The following is a 19,538-nucleotide window of genomic DNA, read 5'->3' on the forward strand; positions in this document are numbered from 1 at the left end:
AAAGCTCGAGGCCTATCGAGCCCCCTCCTCCCCGAACTTCTGAGGGAGCAACTTTTGTTCAACGTCGGCCTGAGCCCCCTTAACCCTGCCGTACCTCTCCCTTTTTGTCTCTCTCTTTTCTTCTTTTTTTTTTTAGTACTTCCCCTTCTTCTTATTCCATCTCGAAGCCATGCTGATCTTCTTTTATCGCAGACATGGACGCAAGCGTGGCTCGGAGATTAGCCCAGGATCTCAAGACCCATAAGAGAAAGGACGCCTCAACTTCGGGTTCGGTGAAGAAAGCCAGGACAGAGGGGACAAGCTCGACCGCGCTTGCTTCGACGCTCGTCGTTGTCGAAGTCCCCTCCGACGCCGAACCTGAAGTCCCCCGAACCCTTTCACAGAGCCCCCCGGCCGAGGGTCCCATTTCGGAGGTTCATCCCAAGGGGGCACCTGGGGTCGAAGGGAAGAAAAGAAAGAAGACCCTAGCTCGGAGGATTCGCAGTCGCAGGGCTGCCGCCGAGGGGGTCGGCGGCTCCGAGAAGAGCTGGGGGAAAATCCCTTCAACAACAGGGACTTGATAAAGAGGCTGGTCGAAGGGTGCATCCTGCTCGAGGTCGTCGAGAGGATCGTCCTAGCCGATCCCGAACTGCGGGCCTGGGATTCTCTGGGATCCTTTCTCGAAGTAGGTTAACTCACCCTTTTTCCTCCTTGCCTCTTTAGCTTATTCTTCAGCCCTCATATCGACTCCCCGACCTTTCTTGCAGATTGGGCATCAGCTCGTTGCCAACGTCGAGGCGGCGAAGATCGCCCAAAGAGAGGCAGCTCGGCCAGAAGAAGGTCATCTAGCCGGGGCCGCCCGCCTTGAGGAGAAGATCGCCGAGGTCCAGAGCCTCCAAGAGGCACTAAAAAAGGAAGGACAAACCTCGTCCGATCTGAGGACCGCCTTGGAGGAGAGAGGGAAGGCTGAGGCCGAAATCTTCGGACTGAGGGCGCAGATTTCCGAGCTAAAGGCGCAGGTTTCCGAGCTGAAAGCACGGATTCCGTCTCTGGTCTCGGAGGCAAGGGCTCGAGCAGTGGAAGACTTCAAAGCCTCCTCCGAGATGGAGGATCTAAAGGTCCAGTTCGGCCAGGACGCCTTCATCAAGGGGTTTGAACTCTGCCAAGAGAAGGTGGCTGGGAGGTTTCCCGAATTGGATCTCGGCTTCTTGAACGAGGCGTCCGACGATGAGGTCGGACCATCCGAAGTCGCCACCGATCCTCTTCCAGCCGGGACCTCGTCGACTGCCGTGGCCGCCGCTGACGATCTTCCGGGGACGCCAACCCCCTTTACTTCTACCCCAAGGTCCGGAACCTCTAGCTTTGTATTTCTCCTTTATGATGATATATATATTTCTTTTGTTCTCTTGTACTTGAAACTTATTTGATCAATGAAGCTGGATTCATCTTTACGGAGGGTCCCTCCCCCCTTTTCGTATTCTTTTCCTTCTTTTTGTCTTCTTGCATTGATTTGAGTCGTGCGCTCTTGTCTTCCAACGACAGTGTCCTGCCGAAGCTCTTCCCCTGTCGGAAGGTATTCCCATGAAGTCGATGATACGAGACCTCCAAAGAGAAGTTCGTCGGTTGACAGAAAAATCTAAGAAGCTGGAAGACGAACTCCACCGGTTGAGGAAGAGCCACTCGAAGTTACTGCGGAGGCTATTCGCCTTCAGGACCTCCACAAAAAGGGGCTCATGGAATTCACCCGGAAGAAGGCCGACTTCGTGACGGAGCTCGAGGAACTCCGGAAGCGTGCCAGCGACCGATCTTGGACTCAGGCTTCCAAGATCAGCTCTCTCGAGGTCGAGCTGCGGCTGCACGGGAGAAGATCGGCCAGCTGGAAGGGAGCTCATCCTGGCTCACAGTCCAAGCCGACCGTGACCGAGACTGGTCGAAGAAGTTCTCCGACCTTCGGAAGCAGCTGCAGGACGTTGAGGCGAACTATAACGCTACCGAGTCGGCTGGAGTGGGCAGGTAGAGGACTATCGAAGGAAGCTCCAGACGGAGACCGACGAAGTAGCCCACCTTCGGAGGCAGTTGTCCGGGAGAGTCCAGCCTGCCTCTGTACGAGGCTCCGATGAGCTCTGCTCCTTGAGGAGACTATGGCGGAATTGTCTGTGGCCCTTGGGCGGAGGAGGCCGAACTGCAGCGGCTGAAGATTCAGCTAGTCACGAGCAGCAGGCGGTCAAGGATGCCGAGGCAGAGTCCGAGGTCTGAGGAGGAGGCTTCAAGAGTCAGAGGACGAGCGCCGGCGGTTCCACGGATGTTCCAGGATATGCTGCTGAAAAAGAGAAAACTAGAAGAGGAAGTCGAAGATTTAAGGCAATCCATAACAAGGGCCGGAACCGAAGCTCGAAGTCGGAAGAAACTGAGCTTCCTTAGAGCCTCTTCTTCTTTCTTTTTCTTCTTCCTTTTTTTTTGGCCTTTAAGGCTTTGTAATGCATACTTCACCAATGAAATGTGAATGAAATCGTTTATTACCTCGTCCATTCTGGTATTGAATGGTTGTTTACCAAACTCCATTTGTCTTCCATCTTGTTTGGCGTCGACGTAGTTTGTAATCCCTTGCTGATTCTTGCGTTGATTCGTCGTCCACCGAACTTCTTCTGTCTTCCGTCTTGTTCGTTGCCGACGTAATTTGAAGGTTCCTGATTGCCGCCGTGTCGATTTGTCCTTAGGGACCAGAGATTTTCGACAAGGGTTCTCTCTCGTCGGGATGAGGTCCCTTGTGCCTTTGGTGTGGTTCGTTTTTCGCCTATCGCCGTGTAGTTCGTCACCTTTTCTTTTCGTCTCCCCTTTTCTTCTGTTTGAGTGAGGGTCTTCCCTCCGCTCTTGACGGGGCCGTGAGAGTGTGGAGCCATTGAGGAAACTTTCCTCCTTATCGATCAACGAGTCTTTGTTTGCATCGGGACGAGTCCTCCCCTCGTTCCCGACAGTCGGTTTCAGCTCGTTCAGGACGAGGTTCTCCTCCTTTCCTGACAAGGCTGTGGGGCACATAAGGGCCGTTGTGAGGGCCTCTCCCCCCATCCGTCTTAGAAACTGGGCCTTCGACTTTGCTCATGTTAGGACAGGTTCTCCTCCTGTTCGTAACAAGGCTGTGGGGGCACATAAGGGCCGTTGTAAAGACCTCTCCCCACATCCGGTCTTTAGGAAACCGGGCCTTCGACTTTGCTCATGTTAGGACGAGGTTCTCCTCCTGTTCCTAACAAGGCTGTGGGGCACATAAGGGCCGTTGTAAGGGCCTCTCCCCCCATCCGATCTTTAAAAAATCGGACCTTCGACTTTGCTCATGTTAGGACAAGGTTCTCCTCCTGTTTCTAACAAGATGTGGGGCACATAAGGGCCGTGGTAAGAGCCTCTCCCCTCATCCGATCTTTAGAAAACGGGCCATAAGGCCGTTGTAAGGGCCTCTCCCCCATCCGGTCTTTAGAAAATCGGGCCTTCACTTTCTCATGTTAGGACGAGGTTCTCCTCCTGTTCCTAACAAGGCTGTGGGGGCACATAAGGCCGTTGTAAGGGCCTCTCCCCCATCCGATCTTTAGAAAATCGAACCTTCGACTTTGCTCATGTTAGGACGAGGTTCTCCTCCTGTTCCTAACAAGGCTGTGGGGGCACATAAAGACCGTTGTAAGGACCTCTCCCCCCATCCGGTCTTTAGGAAACTGGACCTTCGACTTTGCTCATGTTAGGAGAGGTTCTCCTCCTGTTCCTAACAAGACTGTGGGGGCACATAAGGGCCATTGTAAGGGCCTCTCCTCCCATCCGATCTTTAGAAAACCGGGCCTTCGACTTTGCTCATGTTAGGACGAGATTTTCCTCCTGTTCCTAACAAGGCTGTGGGGGCACATAAGGGCCGTTGTAAGGGCCTCTCCCCCCATCCAGTCTTTAGAAAACGGACCTTCGACTTTGCTTATGTTAGGACGAGGTTTTCCTCCTGTTCCTACAAGGCTGTGGGGGCACATAAGGGCTGTTGTAAGGGCCTCTCCCCCATCCGGTCTTTAGGAAACCGGGCCTTCGACTTTGCTCATGTTAGGACGAGGTTCTCCTCCTGTTCCTAACAAGGCTGTGGGGGCACATAAGGACCGTTGTAAGGACTCTCCCCCCATCCGGTCTTTAGGAAACCGAGTCTTCGACTTTGCTCATGTCAGGACGAGGTTCTCCTCCTGTTCCTAACACGCTTAGTTTCGTTTGTATCAAGGAGTTATCTCCCGTCGTTGTAAGCTCATACCAAAAGAAAGAATGCACAAAATGAAGAGAATTTTCATTCAGGACAAAGTTGTTGGTAATACATTCGTAGATTTTTCAAACTCTATAACCGCGGAAGGTCTGCTCCTCCCGGGGTCCCCCCGAGACGAAGTTGATAATCCCAATCGGAGGCCGATCTTCTGGCTGCTCCCTCCTTGGCGGTTCCGACTGCGACGGGGCCCTAGGTCGATCTTCTCTTCCTTCAAGTCGGCGCCGAATGAATCTGTCGAGCCGACTCTGTCTGATGAGCTCCTCGATCTCGTCTCAGAGCTGAATACACTCCTCCGTATCGTGGCCGTAGTCACGATGATAGAGGCAGAATTTGTTCGGGTTACATTTTCCGGGGTGCGAGCGCATCCTCTCCGGCCTTGGGAGCTGCTCCCTGACCTCCATCAGCACGAGTTTTCGATGCATTGAGAGAGGCGTAGCTGTGAAATCTCCCGGGAGGAGAGCGTCGCCGAACTCGACGGTCCAGGCTTCTCTGTTTGCGAGCTCGGGAGGAGTCCGGGCGCGCCGTGCCCGGGAAGAGTTCGAGAGCATGGCCGAGCTTCACTCGGCCCTTTTCCGGCTGCGGGCTTGCTCGAGTCTCCCGCCTGCCGCTCTCTTGCGGTCTCCTCGTCCTTCATCTTGAAGGCTTCTTCCGTTCGGGCATATCCTTCGGCCGAGCCAGCAAATCGACGAAATCTCTGGGATACTTCTTTTCAAGGAGAACAGAAGGTCGTTCTTCTGAAGGCCGCCTTCAGAGCGGCCATCACGACCGATTGGTCCAAGTTCCGGACTTCCAATGCAGCGACGTTAAAACGGTTAACATAAGCCCGGATGGATTCCCCCTCCCTTTGCTTGATGTTGATGAGGGACTCCGAACCTCTCCGGAACGTCGGCTGCTAACAAAATGAGCCGCGAACTGATGGCTCATCTGATCAAAGGAAAAGATGGTACCCGACTTCAACGTCGAGTACCAGTTCCTTACTGCTCCCTTCAGGGTGGATGGGAAAGCTCGGCACAGAATGGCGTCTGGCGCGCCATGGAGCAGCATCATTGTCCGGAAGGCTTCCAGGTGGTCGACCGGGTCCGAGGTCCCGTCATAACTTTCGAATTGGGGGAGCTTGAAGTTCGCGGGATCGATTCCTGCATGATCATTTGAGAAAAAGGGGGTCAGTACAGATATCCTCACCATAAGCAGGGGGAGCGTGGCAGCGTTCTTCAATCCGCCGGTTCATCTCTTGGAGCCTTTGATCCAGGAAGTCCTCGCGACTGCGAGTCTCGAGGATCTTCGGCAGAATGAAGGTAGAGATCCTCCGGGAGTGGAATCTGATCGGACTGAGGGCTCTCCACCTTTGGGTTTGTCTTTTCGGGAAAGACGGGGCGACTGGCCCAAGTGGCTCGCCCTACCGCCGGATTTTGGAATTCCGGTGACGCTCTCTCCAACCGCACCGACGCCTGCGGCTGTTATTGCTGTTGCCTGACCTGCACCGCTTCAGTAAGGCCCCTGACCTGCTGAACCAGCAGGTCGAATTGCTCCGCTCCGACCGTCGTTACCGGAGGAGGGGCCTGAAAAACTGGAGGTGAGGCCGGAGCCTGAGATCTGCCGCGGAGGCTGTGGATCGCCTGGTGGATGCTCTGCGAGGAGGCATCAGGTGAGGATCTATAGAAGAAGGAGAAGAGAATGTCGGAGAAGATGACCGGAATCGGTCCGTTGAGCACTCCTTTAAGAACAAGGGTACTGTAAAGACACAGCCCTTCTCTAGCGCCAATTCTGTTGGTGCAGAATTCCGTCGAAGTCGGAGAAGCTGGAGTTGGGATGACTGCGACCGCCGCCGGGACCTGCAAAGAAAGTCTAAACCGGAGTTGGAGGTGCTCCGACAAATCCTCCGACGCTCAAGTCAGTACTCTGCTTCAACAGAAATGGAGTGCTCGAGCAAAAATTTGGCAGAGTTTCGAGATAGAGTTACCAGCTTAGAGAAGAACGTGTCTGGGGGTTCCTTATTTATAGACGAAGGGTGTAACTGACCGACAGCGACGTCTGTAACCGTCTGGTAGTGGACCGCTCAGAGCCGCGTGGAGTTTGTTACGGAAAGTAGTGGCGTCAGGGGCCGTTCAGGGCCACGTGGAGCTTGTTGCGGAGAGTGGAGTGTATCCGTTGTCGGACTTGCCAGAGAGTGGTGGAGCTGCATGAAATCCGTTGCAGGAGTGGAGCAGGAGGGTAGCTCTTGTCGCGACTCGTCAGAGAGTGGTGGAGCTGTATGGAATCCGTTGCAGAGAGTGGAGCAGGAGGGCGACTCTTGTCGTGACTTGTCAGAGAGCTCTGATCCGTCGGCTGGAGCTCAGCTGGGACATCTGATGGAGCGGAATGGCTCTCCATTGTTGGTCCAGGAGAAGCTCGGATGTCCCCGAAGCTGCTGACCAGTCTACTATTGTCGGTGGCTTAGGTGCTGATACTACAGGTGGGAGTCACCTGCTGTAGAAGCTCGGATAGAGACTTTTCGTTGGCGAAGCCCGGTAGGAATCCGATTGTTAGAGAAGTCCGTCTGGGATTCGCCCGATGTGGAAACTCACCTGAAGATGATCCGTTGGGGAAGTTCGATTTTATGAAGGATCTGGTGGAGGGTCGGCCGGTGATGGACTTCGGATGGCGTTGGGGAGGTTCGGCAGACATCGGAGGCGATCGATCGTTGCAGGAATCCAGCTGCTGGAGCCCGATCGTCGTAGAAGCTCATCCGATATCCAACCGCTATGGAGGTTCGGTCGAAGTCTGATTCTTGTAGAAGGCTGAAAGGGACCGCTTATTGTAGAAGCTCGGTCGAAGGTCAGTTGTCGTGGGAGCTCGAAGTAGCGACCTGACCGATGAGTCCTGTCCCATTGTAGAAGCTCGATCGAAGATCGGTTGTCGCGGGATCCGACTACGAAGAAGCTCGGCTGAAGTCTACCTGTAATGGAAGTTCGGAAGGAATATGCTTACAGCAGAGGCTCGGATGGGATTTGCTTACAGTAGGGATCCGAGGTAGGCCGTTCGCTGTAAGGGTTCGGGGTAGACTGCTCGCAGCAGGAGTTCGGTGCAGACCACTCGTAGTGGAAGTTCGCAGTAGGCCGCTTGCGGTAGAAATTCGGCTATCGCAGGAGCTCGGCTGGAATCCTGAAGGCGGTCGACCGTCGTAGAAACGTGGAAGGAGCCTGGTTACTGTAGAAATCTCGTTGTCGGGGAAGCTCGGATGCTGACGAAGCCCGGAAGAAGTTCGGGGGTAGTCGATTGCTGTAGAAGGACGGCTAACAGCAAGGCTAAAGGGCCTTTGGGGTGGCCCGATGGGTGAACACTGAGGCCCATAGTCGAAGAAGTCCGGACGGCGAAGGAGTTCGAAGAGGCGTCACGTACAAGGTCGGGAGCCGGAGGAGCCCCGAAAGATCAGCCCTTTGCAGACTTCGGTCGGGGGGCACTTTATACCCAACAAACTCCATTCTATATAGTTTACCTTATTCACCCTATCAAAGGTCAAAGCTATAGACAATTGGAGTCACATAGATGCTTGCCACTCATGCAAAATGCCTTGGTAACACTTGGCATTTACTAGAAGAGGTTGTAGCAGCTTTTCTATAGCATATGGGAAATCATACTAAGGCCAAGTATCAAATTCGTGAGTAAAAAATTGAGTTTTTTATTTGTCACTAGTAACTTGTATAGATTTAAATAGAAAATAACAATTCAGTATCTGATGTTTGAAGGCTTTGATATCTTCCAAAGCAAGTTTGCTTTCCAAGCATGTCTAACTCTCATGGAGACAGTGATCTTCCTTTTCCTCCCACAAGTTATACTCTTGTTGCAAAAAAAAAGAAATCCATTTATGGAAGAGATCATCATTACAAAACTCTTTAAGCTATTAATCAAGGTTCGCTGCATCGGTACCGGACGGCGTGCCGGTGCCGGACCGGGTATGGTACCGGTATCGTACCATACCGACATATGGTACATCTAGGCATACCGGTACACAATATTTTTTTCGATTTTAAATTTTTTTTTTAGATTTTTGAAGTTAATAATTGATAAATACAACCTCAATATGGCATTATATTGCATATTGACATATTTGGGTTCAATTTGGAGTTAGATTGCGGTACAAAGACTCTTGATCCAAAATTTCAAACATATATTTATTTACATTATATTTTAACTATGTCATCTTAAAACTAAAGAAAAAATATATAAAATACGCATTAAAATGTATCTAAATATTTAAGTACAAAACGCAATAACTGATATACGAACCTTAAGATGTACTCTGCATTTAATTTCTTGTCGAGTGTCTGTGACGCTCGTAGATATCTGAATCATCAACATAGTCTGAAGAAATATCAGTCCAACCCTCTAGCCAAGCTGCACCGTACTCTTAAATATTCATCATCCCATAAGGCATCCTCTCTTGGATTGTAAGACATTTAGACCTCTCGCTAAAATTCTGACTCTGAGAAGTATCCTCGAGATGATGGTACGGTTGAGGAGCCCATCCAAATATGCCAGTAGCAAAATCTGATCCGTAAGATACTCCAGGCTGCATAGGGTAGTAACCACTAGAAGATACTCGGATGCACCATATGCATATGGATCATAAGGTGGCTGTGGATAATAGGATCCATAATGCGATGATGATCCAGATACATCCATGGATCCTACTCCACGTGCAAGATCGTCCGCAGTATATATATATAATTAAAATATATGCAAGTATAACAAAACATGATAGTTTAATGATAATTAAAATAATTATATATAATTTTAAAATAATTTTAATAATTATTTTAAAATTTATAAATTCAAAATAAATATGTTATATGCTTCAAATAATATTTTTAAATTAACTAAAATATAAAATATTTTTATATATTTTTTATTTTATAATTAAATTTTTTAATTTAAATAATTAAAAAAATAAATTTTAATTTCAAATATTTGAAAAAAAATTGAAATTAGATTTAAGTAGCTTGAATCATTCTAAACATGATTCCCAAACTCTAATTTTTTTTCCTAAAATTTATATATTTTTTTTATTTTTAAATAAATAAATATTTAAAAATATTTAAAATATATATAATTAACGAAAATTAACAATTTTGATGTCATCGTGTAGATCTTCCAAAGATCTATCACATATAATTAAATCATACCAAAATCAGAAGATTTGGCATGATTTTTTTCTATTTTTATTTTACCTCATTTTTATCCTATTTCTAACAACAAAAACAAAAAAAAAATATTTACTAATAAAATAACAGATTATCTTACCTCCGACAAAGATCAGCCTCTTCTCAAATCACTCCTCCAATTTCATGAAATTTTGCCATCTTTTCTAATTTTTTGGAGGTCTCAACGATTAAGTTGCCACGGCCATGGGTGTTCTCTGAGAACTCTCAAAGAACACCGAAGGATGTGAAGTAGGCCATGCCCATTTCTCTCCTCCCCCCAACCACGTGAAAAAGGCCCCCACCTTCCCCCCTCCCCCTCTCCTGGGCAGTACGGCTCGGTTCACCCCGAACCGATACCGAACCAAGCCGTACCGCCTGGTTCCGGGCGGTACGGGCCCGAACCGCACCGAACCGGGCGGTTCGGTGCGGTTCGGGGTCGTTTTCCGAAAAACAGGCCCGAACCGGACCAGTAAGGGACCGGTCCGGCTCGGTACGCCCGTACCGGGCGGTTCGGCCCGGTACGGCGAACCAAGTATTAATGCATGTCTTATGATTCACTCAGAAAACATTCTTTTTTTTTCCCTAGGTGGTTGAAAGTCTTTTAAGTTGGCTGTCCTAGCCTAAAGCCAATTGGTTATTTTGTATCCAGGTACCACCACATTCCAGTATACATCTTATGGAATTTGTACTTGTATACATACTATCATATACCATTCTTATAGTTCTTCAGTTGTCTAACTTCTAAAGGTGCAGGAGAAATGGATATTCAGCAATTGAACCCAGAGATCTCGTAAATTTCCAAATATCCCTTCACACTTTAGACTCCTCGGCTCTTATATGCCTTCTTATATGCCCTTGATAGCAGTCAATAATTCATCAAGAACTTTTAGAAGTATCCTCTTCCTCAACTACTGCTTGTTCAAGACCATATGTATCGCCATTTTAATGTCTCCAGTTGCCTAAAAAATATAATGTTCTACTCCCTCATTCTTAAGCTTAAGTCAACAATTCAAACTACCAAGTGCAACATTTTTGGACATATTGTTCTCTATGGAGTTTTTATGCCATACCTCATTTTCACTCATTACTTTAATCTTTATGGAGCTATCATGTGAATCACATTTACTTTAAACATTATGGTTAACTATAACCCATAAAAAAAAAAATGGACATTCATAATTCAACTAGCCCCTTTATACATAGATAATTTGTTTTGCCAACAACCATGTTGTTGGCATCTTTGATATGCACTATAGGATTACCAGTTGAAAATGACATGCCTAAAAGTTTCAAAAACGCATAGCCCCTGATGACAAAATATTTGAAAATTCCCTCCCACAGCACCAAACACCTTAAAACTTTTATGCTATATTATTGAAGTCAATAAATATGACAATAGCATTACCAGCAGGAACAAAAATGCATGTAGAGAACAAATACTGCAACCATGAAGCAACCAGCACTGGGAACACTAGACATGCATCATGAAAAGAGAATACGTCAAAATACAGAAATACTCCACAACTTTCTTGGATGAGTAAGCTAGGTTCTAAACCAAAACTTTATAGCTACAAATATCCTTGTCAACTAGCTGATCCATGGGCTTTAACCTGCCGTCATACACCACTCTTAGAAGCAAAAGAATTGAATTTCACAAAAGAAAAGGATAGGAAAAACATACCTGAAGGTTTACTCCTCTTGAATCTAAGTAGCACAATCCATCTACTACTCTTTCAGTATGCACATCTGGATATATGCCCTCAGGATTGGCACCATTTCTTTTTCTATACTGATCAAATATTGCTTTCAAAAGAGAGGTTTTTCCAGCACCCTAAAAACATCCAATGATCCAACTCTAAAAATTCCTGCTTTTACACTTCCTTAAAAATAAAACGCACATGTATACTGCTTACAGAAACAATACCTCAAATCCAACTAACCGAACCCTCCGGGTTCTGACATGGACCTCCTTGGAGACAGTGATGAAATCACTAGTACAATATACAACAAACCATTCAGACCATCACTGCAACTGCATACACTTCTCTCTTCAAAGAAAGATCCAAATTGAGACTCCCGACTAGAACTGGCACATTCTGTGACTCCAGAAGAAAACAAAGGAAGCAAAGAATCATCTATAACAGGATGCTTTGGTGGCCGTTTCAGTGGAGCACCAATTATGAGCCGCATGTTTTGTAAATCAGGTTGCATGTCATGACTTGATAAGTATGGAGGCATTGATGGCGAGGATTCTACTGTTGTTGAACACCTAGGTAGTGATTTACAATATTGCAGATTAGATCATGATGTAGACAATATGATTAAAAAAAGGGAGGGAATTTTCTTGGGAGTCTGCATTACAGAAGCGTCTAGATGGTGTGGGGACCACTAGAACGCTTAAATGACTGAACATAGATTTGCACCAAAAAAAAAAAAAAGAAAAAGAACAAAGTTGCCCCTATTAGAAATAGACATAGGAAAACAACTTTTCAGATTATACTGCATCTTGTATAATGTTAGTTCATAGATGCGAGTTAGCCAGACAATATACACTAATGGTTCCTACTTCCTTGTCCTTTCAGAACAAAGATATAGATTGTTGCAACTAAGGAGGTGTGTCTGCTTAAGCCGAGGGCTGCAAATGAACCAAGCTGGTCATGAACAGCTATTGGCCTGATGATAGGGTCAATGACCTTGTCCAGATATTAAAAAAAAAAAAAAAAACCAATTTTATAATTGAATAACATTCAAAAAAATATAAAACTATTTATATTACAAGCTATCTCAAGTTTCTGATCATGTGTACCATGCAAAATTTTACGTCCCGGCAGGACAGCTATCTCATCTCATTCCTATGAGAAAACAAGATCAGGATAGGCTCGGGACTCCGAAACCCATCCTTGCATAGAGAGAATAAGAAAGAGGAAAGAAGGAAATGAAGGAAAGATGAAGAAAAGGGAAAAATAAAAGGAAAGAAGAAGAAAAATGAAAAAAAAAAAAAAGGGAGGGAGAAGAAAATGAAAGAAAAAGGAAAAGAAAGTAGAGAAAAAAAATAAAAGAAAGAAAGAAAGAAAAGAAAGAATAAGGGGAGAGAAAGATGGAGGATATCCACTGGGCTATATGACCGGGACAGCTGTCGAGACGGAACGAGATAGCACAGCATCCCATTCCATGAAGAAACCAGGATACTTTTATCCCACAGGATTTAAAACTTTGGTGCCATGATTTATGTATTTATACAGAGTTTTACCCATAAATACATTATGCTATTATTGTAGCAAGCAAAAAATTATGCCAACTTTTGGCATTCTAAAATCATTTCAAACGCAGAAAAAAGTAAGAAAAAAAACATACCAGTTTCCATTTACTCGAGCCTGAACAAGGGTGCATAGGTGCAATCCATGTCCAACAATATCAACTTTCAATTGTTCTGCATTTTTCTCACCAGGAACACCACTCCAACCAAGAGGAACAATAGAAGTTGCTGTATGGATAACAGGAGGCTCCACAATATGGCCAAGTTCTACAGTACCAGCAGCTCCCAGACCAAGCAGTTGTAGTAGATGTGGAAATTGTGGCAACTGCTCAATTCCTAGAAAGGGTGAAGAATTTATGCACATGCACAAATCATAAACTCTGCAAAAAGAGAGAAAAAAAAAAAAAAAGAACAGAAGCATAATTACTTTCTCATATATTGCAAAAGAAAAAAAAAACTAGAAACAACATTTTTTGAAATTTTAATTTCTATATTCATCTAGCATAATGTCCAATCAAAAGAAACATTACAATATATTGTTTGACAAGATAACAAAGAAATATGGGGAAGGAAAGCAGCTTGCAAATTTTGCTCTGAAAGAGGAAAAAGAAAACAAAAAAATGGAACCATAGTTTAGCAGCCTTTCATAATAATAAGCACAAAATACGGCTCCCAAGCTCAAACATGAGAGGTTGAGAATTGATATTAGGTTGATAGCCAGTCATAAAAAGCTCGTCAAGCCTTGAAAGGCATTCAAATTGATAATAGTAACTATACTAGGATCTTAATTTTCAAAATTGGTATTGACAGTTGCAGGTATGGGAAGGTAGACATTTTAAAACTCCTTAAGGATGTCACTAGGAAGCAAGTGCAGAGGTCTGAGGTTCCATGAAGTTTGAAGCAGGTTCATTGCTCTAGTAGAAGATTCCTGCTACTAAGATTTGATAGTCCTTGTTTCTAGAAAAGCTTGAAATAATAACAGAGGTAACTCTAAATAGAAGTGTTTGATAAATGAGGATAAGTCAACCGTAAATAGTTGGGACAAGGCTGACTGGTTATGGTTATGGTTATGGTTATGAAATAACTTGGGCACATTTATTTTACATATGCTCCTAATAATGCATTCAACAATTGCAATTCTCTTTAAGAAGGACACTTCTGACAAGTACAGACTGGGTCAACTGAGATGACCTGGTTCTATAAGCATCCTAGTCAAGGCCCCATTCTAATACCAAGTCTCTTAAAGGTCCAATCCAAGATAGCCGAAATGGACCAAGACAGACCAGGTTTTTAAACCTATTCATTCTCTTAATGAGAGCTAGTTGGCCCTGCCCAACAGACTCTTAGGAAGAAAATCAAGAAAAGAAAGACAATAGTTATTGATAACATCTGCTACCCTACCTTTGAAGCATTTAAAAGATAACACGCTATGCACATTACTGGTGCCTGTTTTGAGTGTCTTTATGCCATTCTTGATTGGCAATACTCTTTACTTGTAACTTAACATAGCTAGTGAACCATTTTATATTTCATGATTTATACTCATAACCATGCTCAAAAGCATCAAAATTTAATTGTGTTACATCTTTCAACATACACATTATGCAAGCTGAAAGAACTGAAACTTTTGAAATCAAAAGAAACATTATAAAAATATTTAACTTGCATAAAATGTTCGCATATGGATAAGAAAGAACTTTCTTTATTGTATGCAGAAACCGTAATAAATATTTTTAATACATCCAATTTAATATAGTTTTTTTAACAAAAAAAGCTTTTGTTATTTCTTTCCATTACATGCCCCTACATCTCTTTTGGACTCTAATAAAATTACTAGCTTAAGTATGCATTCAACTTTTACTTATTCTATCTCGATGCAACACTAGACAAATATCCTATTCCTTTAACCTCCAAAAAGCTATTTCTATACTTCCACATTACAAGATTAATGAATCATAAAAGGTCTTCCTCAACTTGCATCAAACTTCAAGCAATTTTAAGTCTTAGTGATCTAAAGTAATTCGTCTTGCAAGTAGCACAATCATGCTCTATTTATGAGTTTGCCAAACATACCCAGTCAACTCATATATGCATAATCAAGGCTCTAAATACCAGTAAAAAACCCATACCATTTTGTTTCAATTGGAATGGTATGCTACAAATATGGTACCAGTACCAACCATGGAATTCCATATCGGCCCGAACAGGCCAGTACACCCCGTACCGAGCTGGACCGACAGGGAATCGGGATGGTTCGATCGAAGAAAATGGTACACCAGAGAAGGGAAAGGGAAAGAGAGGAAGAAAGAGAGGAGGCAAGGAAGACATGGCACGATGCCATCAGAGGCCGGCGGTGGCCTGCTGAGGCCGCAGAGGCCTCCGCGGCTTGATGTCGCTCGATAGGGCACTTAATCGAGCGAGAAAGAGAGGAGAAAGTGACATACCAAAAGAAGGCACAACCAGCGGAAGGGCTACCGGAGTTTGTCGGATGGCCGCCGTGGCCACCAGGCAGTGGAAACCACATGGGCAAAGCTGCGGCCATAGAATAGGGGCGACCACCCCTGTTCATGCATTCAAAATGAAGATGAACGTGAAGCCGGCAATGTATTTGCTGGCTTTACTTAAGAAAAGCCAACAAACCCGTTGCCAACTTCATTGTTCGATAGTTTTTTCAAAAAAGCTAAGAAACAGTGAAGCCTGCAATGGATTTATCGGCTTCATTATAATCGGAGTTTTCTAAAAAAAAATCATGAAATAGGGGCAAACACCCCGATTTCATGCTCACGGTGCCAGAGGCCACAATTAAGCCATCCAACGGCCATGACGGCCAGTCGGAGACCCTCCGATGGCTTCCCCTCCCTCCTTTTCTTTCCCTCCCCCCTCTCTCTCTTTCTCTCTCGATCGAGTGGCAAATGAAAAGAAGGCCTTTGCGGCTCTCTGAGCGCATCGATGGCCTGCCTGTGGCCACCACCGGCATCTCCTCCAACCACTACCTCCCCCCTTCTCCCTCCCCTCCTCCCCTCCCTCTTTCTCTCTTTCGTCCTCTGGCCGGCTAACACGGGCTCTGGTACCGAGTCCGCGAACTTTGGTAGCAATAATCCATACCAAAATTGATACCTTCCAAGTAGAAAAAAATCATCAGTATCAATCAATATGGTCAGTAGATTACCATGACTATGCACCATACACACCGACACATATCGGTATAACTGCTTTGGCATCTCAGTACCCATGTCGAGGTCAGTTCATGCTAGAACAGTTTGGTACTGGTCATACTGTCCAGTCCTAGGGGCTTTTGAAACCATGTGCGAAACTATTCATAAACTATGGTGATTCAAAGTTTGCCAAAACTACAAGTGCCAGAGCGCATCGCAGGGCTTTTCAAGGTGCTATGGACAATATTAGGATTTTCAATTTTCCATGGTTGACTTTGGTTTATTGAAGTCTCTAGTCTTAAGGCAATGGCAATTGGCAAAGGCAAAAGCATGTAGTGGGAACCGACATGTGAAAATATTCATTGCAACGATGATATCACGTCAAACTTGTCACAACCCAATGAAAGCGCCTGCATTTCATCGAGTTCCGTGTATTCATCGATTCCCATGAATAATGCCCCACACTAGCCATCGATTCCCGACTTTTAATTGGGTTGTGACAACTTTGACGTGGTATCACTATTGCAACGAATATCTTCTCAATTGGGTGGTAGGTTGCAGCCCTTGCAAAATTTTGGAACTTTCAAACTATATGGGTTGTTGAGAAATTTCCCTACAAGAGTTGCCCCCTAAGAAATCCTAGAATTCAAGCCAGTGTCATTTCTCTTTTTAATGTTTCCTAAGGTGTTGTGGGTTTCTCAAGATTCACACACTAGTGCAAGCCTTATGCCTTTCCAATTCCAATTAATCCATTACAAAGAGCAAATTATGTGGTTTTGCTAATGATAATGATATGTTAATAAAATGGTACCTCCACACTCCCAAATAGTCACTTGAGGACATTCTCTTCATTTAGAATTTTGATTATCTTGAGCCAATTATGGCTATATGATAGAGATTTGTGATCTACAAAGCTATATGCATCCTATAAACCTCATCCAAAAATTTTTCTTAAAAATTCTTTTGAACAAATCATAACCAAGGTTTTAAATTCCGTGGGACAAGGGTGTCTCTATTTCCTTATAGAACTAGACAGCCTGCTGTCACACCCTATCCCGACAACTCTTCCGATCATACATCTTGGTAAATGTCCATCTCTCTTCCTTTCTTTCCTTTCTTTCTTTCTTTTTTCTTCTTTCTTTCCTTTTCTTTCTTTTTTTTCTACCTTCCTTTGTTTCCTTTCCTTTTTCTTTCTCATATCCCTTCCTATATTTCTTTTTTCTTTTTCTTCTTCTTTCTCTTTCCTTTCTTGCTTCTTTCCTTTCTTTCTTTTCTTTTCTTTTACTTTTCTTCATCTTTCCTTCTTTTCTTTCTTTCCTCTTTCTTCTTCTCTCCTTACAAGGAAGTCCCATTTTCTCACAGGAACAGGATAAGACAACCAAGGTGCCCCCTATCCCATCGAGACTTAAAACTTTGATCATAACCATTCAGCCTGATCTAAGGTATTTGGGGTTGGCATTACAAATCCTTGTTCACTAAGAATTCCTTCACATCTTAAGAAACAAATCATCTTAAAAACAAGTCATGCTATCCTCTTGGTATTCATTCCAAAATATGGGCTACAAAGTTGTATGCAATCATGTTTTATGTTATCAAGTTATAGCTAGAACAAGGTTCGCTGGACCAATACCGGAGGGTGTACCTATCGGCTATTGATTTGACATGGTATGGATCCATACCATGCTATTTTGAGGCATACCGATGCAAGGAGAATCAGAAAGGGAGAAGGAGATAAGGGGAGAGGGAGGAGGGAGGGGGGGAGAGAGATTGGCTGAGAGAGAGGGCTCGAAAACCTTGTATTGAAACAAGGATCTCTGTTTCATTTACAAAGAGGGGATCCATTTTTTTCCAATTTAGAACTAAAATCAGCAAATGATTTTCCGACTTGAAGTCAAACCGTTTGCCAGTTTCAATTCCAAACCTACAAAAAAAAAAAAAGATATCCCTATTTCGATAAGGGTTTTCGAGCTCCTTCTCTCTCCCTCTCTCTCTCTCTCTCTCTCTCTCTCTCTCTTCTCTCCTCACTCCCTCTCCCTCTCTGTCCTACCCATCCTCCCTCTCCCTCTATTTCAAATTAAGGGAATCAACATTCTGGTAACCAACTAGTCCGGCTTGGTATGCACATCAGCTAGTTCACACAGTTCAGACCTTAAAATGAGAACTATGTTTAATCAAAACAAAGGAGAAAACAAAACTCTGAAGTCTGAACCATGCTCATGTGTATAAAGAGAAAGCAGGTGATGGGAAAAATTTTCAACCATAAGACAACTGGACATCTGAATCACATGTTTAGACCTACCACCAGAAAACCAGCCAATAGAAAACAAAATATACATGCAGAAAACAATAAATTCTTACTTCTGAAAGCGGGATCTATATGACTTCATTGAATGTGATTGAAAGCGCTCCCTCAATTCTGCTATTACAGACCTTACCTGCAAATGACTTTCCCAAGAAAAGCAACCATGATGAGTAGCTAGAATCTGTTAATGGCCAAAGCTCAAGAACAAGGATAACAACATGATGTGATTGACATATACACAATTATTGTAATATAAAAACAGTAATTTACAAACAAAAATGGATGGTCGTACCGATGTCAATTTTGAGTATTCAGCATCAGAAAGCGACTCCACTGATGAATTTCCCAATAGATAGAGCTGATAAACATCACCAGTACACAAATTTCGTGGATAAGTTTATGAAAAGTCATCAAAAAATACCATGCAAATCTAACACTTAAAATATGAGAATAACAAGAATAAAAGCATTTAACCAATTAAATATGTAAACTTGAGCGACAAAGAAATAGCAGAACACTTATCCTATCAACATAAAATCAAACTCATTCGAAGCTGACACAAGGTAGATCAAGCGATAATCACAGATATAACAGGTTCCAATTTATATCCCAAATCAAAAGAAAGAGGCATATAAAACCTACTATTAGTCTGTTATTGTTTAGTACAAACACTGTTAGCCTATCTGAGAAGCAAATCCAGAGATCATCTTGATTCTTGCAATTAGAATTGTGAGCTTCTACCTTCCCCTAAAGTAACAATCTCCTGCAAATGAAAATCTCCTCCTACAACTGGGATAAATTTAAAAATGTAATTTAAAAATGTTGGTTCCCTGTCAGGTAGTCATCCCGTGTTTGGTTTTATTATCAAGAATGACTTCAAAACAGCACATGCTTTCATGTTCAAGCCTCTTTAGCAATGAGTATGCTAAAGCTAGGAGGCTAATGCTTGGATTCTGGTAGCTGCAAGGAGATGTGGATACGATATAAGCAGGATCTGATTATGCTTTCCCTTGAACATCAAGGAAGACATGACAAAAAGACCTAGAATACACCTATACAGAAACATAAGCAGTCAGCTGCCATCCTCAACTACAAAGAAGTTAATAAACCTGTTCAAATGACCGACTAATTGAGCAGAGTCTTCATCCAAGTACAGCTGAATAAGCTAGGCTTCAATCCTTATAAGTGTCCCAGAATTTATTCTCAGTAATTGTAATGGTTAAAAATATTAGTTGATGGCAGTGTACCATGCATAAGGTAATTGCATGAGTAGCATGACAATCGAAAGAAATTTATTAAGCACTCTGATACAATTAAAATTTTCAATGGGGCTGATCAGCAACCAAAAGAATTTTCATTCATGGTCCACTCACTTAGACATTAACTTTAT

At 44.0% G+C, this 19,538-nt stretch overlaps 1 protein-coding gene across 1 annotated transcript in view; it reads right to left on the reverse strand.

Annotated features, from left to right (window-relative positions):
- The window catches only part of LOC105051217 (uncharacterized), a 44,665-nt gene that overhangs the window by 8,457 nt on the left and 16,670 nt on the right, over nt 1-19,538 (reverse strand). Inside the window, 6 exon segments of the mRNA XM_073243927.1 lie at nt 11,117-11,266; nt 11,360-11,442; nt 11,445-11,704; nt 12,790-13,071; nt 18,205-18,281; nt 18,441-18,506. Of these exon segments, the coding sequence (XP_073100028.1) occupies nt 11,117-11,266; nt 11,360-11,442; nt 11,445-11,704; nt 12,790-13,071; nt 18,205-18,281; nt 18,441-18,506 (918 nt within the window).

Source organism: Elaeis guineensis, chromosome 9 (genome assembly GCF_000442705.2).
Source record: "Elaeis guineensis isolate ETL-2024a chromosome 9, EG11, whole genome shotgun sequence".
Lineage (NCBI taxonomy): Eukaryota > Viridiplantae > Streptophyta > Magnoliopsida > Arecales > Arecaceae > Elaeis > Elaeis guineensis.